This window comes from Delphinus delphis, chromosome 13, assembly GCF_949987515.2.
Source record: "Delphinus delphis chromosome 13, mDelDel1.2, whole genome shotgun sequence".
In the NCBI taxonomy this organism is placed as follows: Eukaryota; Metazoa; Chordata; class Mammalia; order Artiodactyla; family Delphinidae; genus Delphinus; species Delphinus delphis.
The window spans coordinates 65,532,223-65,543,639 of NC_082695.1; the positions used below are offsets into that span (position 1 = coordinate 65,532,223).

General features: G+C 38.2%; 1 protein-coding gene across 2 annotated transcripts in view; it reads right to left on the reverse strand.

Moving 5' to 3' along the window:
* The window catches only part of ACAA2 (acetyl-CoA acyltransferase 2), a 46,451-nt gene extending 35,035 nt beyond the window's left edge, over positions 1 to 11,416 (reverse strand). Inside the window, exons 1-2 of one of the 2 annotated variants that reach the window (XM_060029035.1) lie at positions 11,303 to 11,416; positions 3,183 to 3,349 (exon numbers count right to left, since the gene is read on the reverse strand). In XM_060029035.1, the coding sequence (XP_059885018.1) occupies positions 3,183 to 3,349; positions 11,303 to 11,318 (183 nt within the window). In that variant the 5' untranslated portion in view covers positions 11,319 to 11,416. Of the gene's footprint in view, positions 1 to 3,182; positions 3,350 to 11,269 lie in introns of both variants that reach the window. The other variant, XM_060029034.1, reaches the window with a different exon arrangement.
* Position 11,417: the final 1 nt, after the last annotated feature.

Below are 11,417 nucleotides of genomic sequence, written 5' to 3' on the forward strand. Positions count from 1 at the left end.
TACGGTGTCCTTAAATAGAAACATATATAAAACAAGGTTATGTACTGATCAGTTAACAAAAATGTTGTGACCGGAGGCTCACAGGAACCTCACCCTGTCGTTTCCCCTGGGAGCAGTGGTTCAATACTTGCTAATTCGGTGTACACGGCCACTATATAAAACATAACTACTGTGAATAACGAGAATTGACTACCATGAACAGTTGTGTGCCAATAAATTAGATAATTTAGGTAAAGAGGACAAGTGCCTAGAAAGACACAAACTACCGAACCCAACTCAAAGAAAAATAGACAATATGAATAGACCTATAACAAGTGAAGACTGAATTAATTAGTAATCAAAACACTACTCACCAAAAAAGCCCAGACTGGCTTCATTACTGAATTCTACCAAACATTTAAAGAAGCATTAATACCAATTATTCACAAACTCTTCCTAAAAAATAGAAAAGGATCACTTCCCAACTCATCATGAAGCCAGAATTATCCTGATATCAAAACCAGACAAAGACATCACAAAAAAGTACAGATAAATATCTCTTATGAATATGAATATAAAAATCTCCAACGAAATACTAGCAAACAGAATTCAGCAATGTACAAAAAGAATTATATGCCATGACCAGTGTAAGGGTCATCCAGAAATGTAAGGTTGTTTCATCACCTGAAAGTCAATTAATATATCACGTTGTATCAACAGAATAAAAAACAAAACTCATACGATCATCTCAATTGACATAGAAAAAGCACTTGACAAAATCCAACACCTTTTCATGATAAAAACATTCAATAACCTAGGAAAAGAAGAGAACTTCCTCAACCTGATAAAGGGCATCTAGAAAAACCCATATAATCATACTTAATGGTGAAAGACTGGATGCTTTCCCCACAATATCAGGAACAAGACAGGGATATCCATTTTTTGTCTCTTTCATTCAACATCAGAGGTTCTAGACAGAGCAATTAGGTAAGAAAAATAAATACATAAATAAAAGAAATCCAGATTGGAAAGAAAGAAACATAATTATTTCTACTCTCAGATGACATAATGTTATATATAAAAAATCCTAAGTAATCAACTAGAAAATGATTAGAAGTAATAAATGAGTTCAAGGTTTCAGGATATAAAATTAATACATAGAAATCAATTGCATTTCTTTTTTTGAAAAATCAGCTGCATTTCTATACACTTGCAATGAACAATCTGAAAATGAAATAAGAAAACAATTCCATTCACAATAGCATCTGAAAGAATAAAATACTTAAGAATAAATTTAACAAAAGAAGTGCAAAACATATTCTGACAACTCTAAGACATTGTTGAAAAAATTAAAGAGGATTTATACAAGTGAAAAAACCTGCCATGTTCATGGCAATACTCCTTCAATTGACCTACAGATTCAAAACAATCTCTATCAGAATCTTAGCTGACTTATTTGTAGAAATGGGTAAACAGATTCTAAAATTATCAAACTGCAGGAGACCCAGAATAGCCAAAACAACTTTGAAATGAATAACTAAGTAGGAGGACTCACATTTCTTGATTTCAAAACTTACAAAGAAGCAATGATGATCAAGACAGTGTGGAACTGACATAAAAAGGATACACGTATAGATCAGTGGAAGAGAACTGGGAGTCCAAAAATAAAATCATGTGTCTATGGTCAACTGATTTTCCATAACAGTGCCAAGACCATCCAATGGGAGAAAGAATAGTCTTTTCAACAAATAGTGCTAGAACAACTGGATAGCCACATGCAGAAGAATGAATTTGGACCTGTACCTCAAAACATATATAAAAATTAAATCAAAATAAATCAAAGGCCTAAATGTAAGAGCTAAAACTATAAAACTTAGAAGAAAACATAGGGATAAGTCTTCATGACCTTAGATATGGAAATGGATTCTTAGATAATGACACCAAAAGCCTGGGCAACAACAACTGAAATTGGGCTTCATCAAAATTAAAAATTTTCATACTCCAAAAGATACTATTAAGAAATGAAAAGATAGCAAAGTATAGAAAAATATTTACAAACCATGTATCTGTTAAGGGACTCATATCTAGGATATATAAAGAACACTTATGACTCAATAATAAAAAGACAAATAACCCAATTAAAAAATGAGAAAAGGATATGAATTAGACACTCTCCAAGAAGATACGGCAATGGCAACAAGCTAATGAAAAGTTGTTCGCATCATCAGTCATCAGGGAAAGGCAAATTAAAACCACAATGAGATACTACTTCATATTCACTAGAATGGCTATAATAAAAAGACACACAATAACAAGTGTTGACAAGGATGTGGCAAAAGTGGAACCTTCATACGCTGTAGGTATGAACGTAAAATGTTTCAGCTGCTTTGGAAAACAGTCTGAAAGTTTCTGAAACAATTAAATGTAGAGATACCATATAGCCTAGCAATTACACTCATAGGTATACACCCAAGGGAAATAAAAACCTATGTCCACACAGAAACTTGTACTTGATGTTCAAAGCAGCATTATTCACAAGGGACAACTGTGCACCTTTTTCTGAGCCTTATCCCAGCTCTAAGAGCTGAAAGCGCTCAGCGCAGGAGGTGGCAGTAGCCTCAAGTCTTCTCAGCCTGCCTCACCCTTCTCAGTCTGGAACCACCTTAACGAGTCAGGAGAACAGTGATTAGGGCCCCAGTACTGTCAGTGGCAATGCACTCAGTGTAGAGCCTCTGTCCCACCAATGAGGTCTGGGAAGAGTGAGACAGTCCCCACTTCATGGCCACACTTTGAAGGAATATTCAGCTTTCAATTACTGCAAATGAATCATCTATTTTGTACACCATACATAGCAAGGTAGAGGGTAAAGGAGCTTCTCATTTCCCACAAAACACTGACCAAGCTCCTACTGTGTGTAAGAAATGATGGGAGATGTGTTGCATTGCTTGGGTTTGCTACCCTCCTTAGTGGCACACAGAGAGAACCAATTTACTTCAAATAAGTCAAGGAGATTAACTTGCTATTTAAGAAGCAATAAAATGTATCCCAAGTCCCAGACAGATCCCAGATAGATATATAGTTTCTGAATATATGTTCTTTTGAATTATATATGTCCTTTTGAATTATATATGCCATTGCTTCTGGAGTCAGAGGACTGATAAAAGAAAGCAATAGGAATGAAATGTCCCTTCAGCCCTACTAACCTGTATGACGTTGCCTACAACGACACTGTCAATAGTTTCAGGCGAGACTTTGCCAGCAGACAAGGCAGCCCTGGCAGCAGATTCAGCCAAGTCAGTAGCTGTGAAGTCTTTCAAAAGACCTCCGTAAGCTCCAAAGGGTGTCCGCTTAGCAGCAACGATGAACACACCTATTGCAAAGAGGAGAGATCTATGAGCAACTACAGGTTAGTCAGTGTCCCTAACGTGCTTTAAATAATTTCATTGTGAACCTTATTGTAAAGTACAATTTTCAATTAAATAACTAAAAATCTTTGTCACATAATAATACATAGAATGGGTCACACTCACAGAAGCAGTACTAAAAGTTATCATTTTGATCAACACCTACATGCTGGTACCAAGAACTGCACTGCAGGCGACGATGTAAATCCATTTTGGCTAGATGACATTCTTATAAGCTGATGATTTGCAATGCTAGAAACATTTGTTTAAAACGAAAGGCTTCTCCTATTTGCTGGAGTATATTGCCTAGTCATAGAATCAAAGAATCTCCCACTAGAAGGTACCTTAAAGTTGTTTGAGGCCAACCACTCATCCTATCAGAACATCCTCTAGAATATTCCTGACAAGAGGTCCTCTCTAACTTCTGCTAAAGAACTTTCAGTAAGAAGGCATGCTCCATTGTGTGAAGCAGTGTGCCCGTGAATAGGCAACATAACCTAACGATTTTTTTTCTCATACTGAGCTGGGCTTGGCTTACCAAGTGTTCCATCTACCAATCGTAGTTCTATCCAAATGCATTCCAAACTCAGACAGATTATATAGCTTCTAGAACATACACTGCTTTGAATTTGTATTACATATGTCACTGCTTCTAGAGTCAGAGGATGACTCAAATTACAAATTTCAAATAATGTGAACTATTATCTTTTACTCTTAGAATAAAATGAGCATAACAGATAAAACAGATGACCTTTATCATGGGTAGCCCCTCCAGTATCTGGAGTCAGCTAACCTGTAAAATTCCCCAGACCTAATGACTCTTTTCCCAAATACACAAAAAGCGTTCTTTCAACAGTTCTTTATTTAACATTAATTCTGGTTGTTTTTCCCTAAAGACACTCTCATTTGCTAATATCCTATTATAACGTGTCAGTTAGAATGTCACAAAGTTTCCTACATCTGACCTAACCACAAACGATACAGAGGAATTATCTATACATCTATTATTGCAAAGACTACAAATTTGCAGTATCACTATTGGTTCGATTGGTGTCCCTGTACAGATAAATACAAATTGTCCCTTCCCAAGGCACTCTACTGCCACCTGCCTATATATATATATATATATATATAGTTAACCATATATATATATGGTTATGGTTATATATATATATATATATGGTTACAATGACTATGATATGAGTGGCACCCACTAGAGTTGTGAAATGCAAAGCCTGCATACTGGGGAACAACATCGGTTACAGCAGCTTCATCACACTAACATTTATTAGGCACCTACTGAGTACTAGACATCTCATCACTTGTCATATAGTATCTAATCTTCCCAACAACTCTGCAAGGTAAATATTACAGTTAACATACAGGGGCACTTACTGTATGATGGACTTCATGCTTGATGCTTCGAATACACTAACTACATTTTCCCAAAGACAATCTGAGCACACATTTCCACATCTTGCCAAGAAACTGAGGGACTTTTAACAATGGGTTAGTACCCAGATATTGACCTATAATTGAGACCATGCAAACATTATACCACTATTGTTATCTGGGTACAATTCTCCTGTTTATGTTAGAGATCTCTTTCCATGGAACAAACTAAATCTATCCTAAAAAAAATTCCAGCTTCTTCTTTCATTCCTACTTTGAGAAATTTACAGTCTAAAAGAATGTTAGGAGCAACATATATAACTATACTTTAGAACAGATCCAATCAGTTCTTTACAGATAAAATATTCAGATACTTACAAAATGCCATAAATATTGGTTTGGTGCACTACAAATGTTTTCCTCTGAGATGGGTTATTCTGGGCCACTATGCCTTCCTGTAAACATCCTCTAATCCTCCTTGATTAATAGTCTCTGCCTGTTTTTATACTGGTGTTTGCTTTATTTCATTTTTCTTTCCCCTTTGCTTGCCTTCTTCCTGATTTTGGTACAGTCCTGCTCTGGTCATCGCCTAGTATGCTCCCATTTGACCAACTCTCCAGTAGACACTGACGATATATAAGAATGGCTTCCTCAAGTCCTTGGAGAATGAACAAAAGTAGGCAGATGTAGAGTAGATATGGGAAAAGGGAATAACACGGGATGAGTGTCCAAGTTATTTATAACCTCTAACTTGAAGGCCAGCAGCCCACGCTAAATAGAATGGCGAGAATTCAGAAACTCAAAGTCTTGCTGGCTTGAAGAATCAGAGAACTGAATTTATGGCAATCACAGATACTGGAAACTGAGGGGGGGGATCTGTGAAAGAAAAGCGTTACAGTGGGGAGCCCAAATATCTCGCTGAATCCTTTATCATGAACCTGTGGGGACAACTACAACCACCTCAGCTAAGCCTAAATGAATTAGTTAGATCTGAGCTACTGCCCTCTACAGGGGAGACAGAGTGTGCAGTTTGAGTTCAGCCAAATTAACTGCCTGCAAAAATAGTTAACTAAATAATCGGTAAGTCAATACTTTTTGGAAAGTACCAGAATCCAGTCCCTACAATGGTTCACCTGCACTGTCCACCACACAATCCAAAATTTATTCACCTATGAAGAAACAAGAAAATACAGGCATATCTCAAGAGATATTACAGGTTTGGTTCCACACTACTGCAATTAAGCAAGTCACACAAATTTTTTTGTCTTCCAGTGCCTATAAAAGTTACGCTTCTACTGTAGCCTGTTAAGTGTGCAATAACATTATGTCTAAAAAAATGTGCATACTTTAATTTAAAAAAGACTTTATTGCTAATAAATACTAACCATCATCTGAGCCTTCAGTGAGTTGTAATCTTTTTGCTGATGGAGGGTTTGAAACATTGCGAGAATCACCAAAATGTAACACGGACACAAAGTGAGCAAACGTTGTAGGAAAAATGTCACCAATAAACTTGTTCAACTGCAGGGTTGTCACAAACCTTCAATTTGTAAAAAACCGCAGTATTTGCGAAGTGCAATAAAATGACATATGCCTGTGTGACTCATTCTTGAGATAAAAGAAAATCAACAGCAACCAACCCCAAGATGACCCAGACGTTAGCATTAGCAGACAAGGATTTTAAAGCAGCTGTCTATCATAACTATGCTCAAGGATGTATAGAAAACTTTGTTCATAATAAAGGATAGGACATCTCCACAAAGAAAAAAAAAAGCTTAAAAAAAAGAACCAAAGTGAAAATTCTAAAACTGAAAAATATCTGAAATAAAATATACACCAAATGGGAAAAAGCAAGTGTGAAAAAAAGAAGTGTAAAAGCAGAATGGAAGTGAAAGGAGTAAGATTCAGTGACCTTGAAAGAGATAAATAGACATTACCTGATCTGAAGAACAGAGGAAAAAGATGATTGGGCAAAACAAAACAAAACAAAACAAAAAACATGGGCAAAGTCTGACAAAGGAACAAAGGCAATTCAGTGGAGAAAGGACAGTCTTTTCAATAACTGGTGCTGGAACAACTGGACATCCACACGCAAACAACAACAACAACAAAGTAGACAGACCTTACACCTTTCATAAAAATTAGCTCAAACTGGAACACAGACTTAAATAAAAAATTCAAAGACTATAAAACTCCTAGAAGATACCAAAGGAGAAAATCTAGACGACCTTTGGTTTGGCTTGGTGATAACTTTTTAGATACAACACTAAAAGCACAATCCATGAAAGAAAAATTTGGACTTTATTCAAATTGAAAACTTCTGCTCTTCAAAAGACATTACTAAAAGCACAAAAAGACAAGCCACGGACTGGGAGAAAATACTTGCAAAACACTTATCTGATAAAGGGCTGGTATCTAACATATACAAAGAGCTCTTCAAACTCAGTAATAAGAAAACAAACAACCCAGTTAAAAATGCATAAAAAATGTGAACAGACACCTTACCAAAGATACTATACAAATGGCAAATAGCCATATGAAAAGATGTTTGACATCATGTTGTTAGGTAACTGCAAATTAAACTAACAATGAGATACTATCCCACAACTATTAGAATGGCTAAAATCCAAAAAACACTGGCAATACAAAACGTTGGTGAGGATGTGGACCAAAAGAAACTCACCCACTGCTTCTGGGAATGCAACATGGTACAGCCACTCTGGAAGACAATGTGGCAGTTGCTTCCAAAACTAAAACTAACCATACTCCACTCATATGATCTAGTAGTCACACTCCTTTGTATTTACCCCAGTGAGTTGAAAACTTAGGTCCACACAAAAACCTGTATACAAATGTTTATAGCGGCTTTATTCATAATTGTTAAAACTTGGAAGCAGCCAAGATGTTCTTCAGTAGGTGAATGGATGAACTGTGGTACACTCATACAATGGAATATTCTTCAGCACTAAAAAGAAATGTGGTATCAAGTCATGAAAAGACATGAAAGAAACTTAAATGCATATTGCTGGTGAAAGAAGCCAATCTGAAAAGGCTACACACTGTATGAGTCCAAATATATGACACCTAGAAATGGCAAAATTATGGAGACAGTAAAAAGACCAGCGGTTATCAGGGGTTGGGGGTGGTAGGGAAGGAGAAATGAATGGGTAGAGCACAGGGACATTTTAGGGCAGTGAAACTACTCTTTATGATACTAAAATGGTAGATACATGCCATTATACATTTGTCAAAACCTATAGAACTATACAACACAACAAATGAACCTTAATGTAAACTGTGGACTTTAGTTAAAAATAATATATCAGTATTGGTTCATCAATTGTAACAAATGTACCACATTAATGCTGTTAATAATAGGGGATAACGGAGTGAGGCGAGGAAGTATATGGGAATGCTCTGTACTTTCTGTTCAATTTTTCTATAAAACTAAAAGATAAATTTACAGATTCAAGCTCAGTAAACTCCGAAGTGAATAAATGCAAAATACACACACACACTCATCTTGGCACATCACTGTCAAACTTCTCAAAACGAAAGACAGAATCTCAAAAGCCAGATAAAATGATGTATTGCATACATGAAAATGATTCGAATTGAACGTTGACTTTTCAGAAACAATGAAGGCACATTTCATTTGCTTCTCCATAGATTTCCTGTCATGAGTTTTTTCCTTGTATTTCATAATCTAAGAAAGCATTTTTGTGTGGGAAGTGCGTATGGTGAAATATGAGAAATCCACAAAAGAGTGTGCGTGTGTGAAAATGAAAACGAAAGCAAGAACTTCCCCTTTCCTTACATCACGTCTGCTTACTTGAAGCTCCCAGGCTGTAAAGGTTAGCATGAGCAAGGCTAAAACTGAACTAATACAATTATTTTGAGTGGGGAAAAAGCTATTAAGTGTATTTTTAAAAATAATCTGGCATGTGCAGGTACAAAGACTAGACAATCTAAAGGATTTTTTCCTGTAATTTCATAAACGGGATACCATGGCAATAATTATTTGATCTGATGTCGATTTTATGTGGAAGTTGAAAGGTCTAAAACTTAACAATCGGTAACACCCAGCTAAGATCTTGTGTATTTTAAAAGGCTCTGAAAATTCAGAGGTTAAAGATTTTTACTGAAAGACAATGAATAGACATATTAATCCAGAGCATAGTGAGTCAGAAACACCAGGAAAGGGCCTGGCAATGTGGCAGGCAATGTGGCAGATGTGACCACAGAGGCAATGTGGCAGGCAATGTGGCAGATGTGACCACAGAGGAAAAATAACACTAGAAGAGAAAGAGGAATTCTGCCTTCCTTTCTATTACATTGTTAGGCAAATATTTACTCATTTAATTACAGCAACTGCAGACAGCAACCAAAGCTAACAAGGAAAACTGCTGCTTCTGTATCCACTTCAGTTTCAGGATTAATCTGGCAGCTCCCTGACCCCCGCCCCCGCCTGCCCACCTCACCTGCCTTGAAGGGTTGCACAAACATTCCCAGCAAAGCTAAGGAGCAGTAAGAGAGTTAATATTTGTTGAGTGCAACCCTTCTACCAAGTCCTGGGATTGGTGCTAATAAAAACCCGGGATATTGGTTCTACAGAAATCTGATAAATTAACGACAATCTTTACCAAAGTCAATTATGCTCCCATTCAAATGTGTCCTTTTCCCCACAAGAATCAGTCGCACGTTCTCTCTTACCCACTAGTCCTGCAAGCACCTAGTATGCTACTTGAGAGAAGTATGTATCTGTAATGTATTCTAACCAACCAATAACAATCAAGACACTAACTACCATTAGAGACAAGCCATTCTACCTTTCTGGACATCAGTAAAACAGGGAAACATTCCCTGTAAAACAGTTTACAGTTTCCCTGTAAAACAGGGAAATGGATAAAAATACGATCACTAACTTTTAACACCACAGTGAATGGTATCCCAAATTTATAAACTTCATACTTCCTTAATGCAGGTGTTGATGTACATCCTTTCCCCTTACTGGGTTCATAGTTTTCATCAAATTTTCAAAGGGGTCTGTATTAAAATAAAGTGGTCAGAACCACTGATAAATTCTTATACAGAGAAATCAATAAAAATATAATTTCTTTTAAAGATGATAGCTCATGACCATGCAGCTTTTAAATAATTTGGGTTTTCTGAATACCTCATCTAAAAAAAATCAATATGCTGCTTTATTAAATTCAGAATTGTAAAGAGCACTGACAAATTAAATTAAATCCTCTGGTCTCAGAATACCTGTTTCTCACTTGAACTGTTCACATGTCATTTTGGCTCTTCTGAGCTCCAGATTCCCCTAACCAACTGCCTACCTGATATCTGCACTTGAGCACCTCAATATTCTCTTACAAATCTGTCCCTTCCCCAGTTTTCCTCACTCCATAAGGAGTATCAACATGAACACAATTCCTCAAACCAGAAACCTGGTCATTCTTGACATTTCCTTCTCATTGACCTGCCACATCCAACCTATCACCAAGTTCTGTGAATTCCAACTCCAAATCTATCTCAAATCATTCCTCCCCCTTTTCCCCAACTCCACTGCCCCCCACTTGAGTCAAAACCATCATCTGATGTTGCCTGGGCCTTTGCAATAGATTCTTAAATTCTCCTCCTTGCTACATGGGCAGCCTCATAGCCCTGAAGAAATGGGGGCAGATTGGATATCAGATCCTGTTATTCTACTTTAAGGTAGGAGATTGCCTTCTTTTGAATTTAGAATAAAACCCCACCTCCTTCACAGAGCCCACAGGGCCCTGGACCACCAGAATAATGGTTCTCAGTTCCTGCCAAGTGTTTTTCCGCCCGGGGCCTTGATATATAAAGTGTTCCATCTGAAGGTTCTTCAAAGGACACATAAAGTAAGCATGAGCTTTCATCCTTATTCCACTGACTGCGACCATTTGTTATGAAAAGGGAGTTTACATATTTTTTTTAAGTTAATAACTGTAGAATTTATGTACTCAATGACTGCACTCTTCTGGACTCACTCGAAAGAATAGAAGGGAAAGGGATTAAGGAAAGTTCTCCAACAGATCGCCACCAAGCACTGTGGGGGGGAACGGAAATCCCCTGCCGACTGCAGGACAACATTCCTTCCTTTCCCCCAAGCCCCGCCCACCCTCTGACCAAGTCCGAGGCCGCCGGGCTCCCGGGAAAGGCTCCCCTACGCCCCAGGCCGCCTCGTGCTTATGGCGCCGCCCCAGTCTTCCAAATAGCTAACCTCGAACTAGGTGGGTCACTACCGCGCGAAGGCAAATGACCTTCAAGGTCAGAGCAAGCAAACCGTGGTCTCAACTCTCAGCTGGAAGTTGCCGGGAGATCACTGTCGCTAGTGCCTGACAAGTATGTTTTCTCCTAAACCCAAACAGTGCTTTCGGGTTGGGGTTTTATCAAGTCCCCTTTACTGCCTAGGAGGCCTCGACTCCCCGCCGCGACCGGGCCCTTCCCCACCCCCCACCAACCAGGGGCGAGAGAGGCGAGGCTGTAGGGGTCACCTCGGAGCAGGGCCATGGCGGCGGGCGGCAGCGCAGGGGTCCTCCGCGGCGACGCTGACGTACCGCCCCGGGCACCCGGACTTTAAGCGCGCGGGGCGGCGCCAGCGTGGCCTCG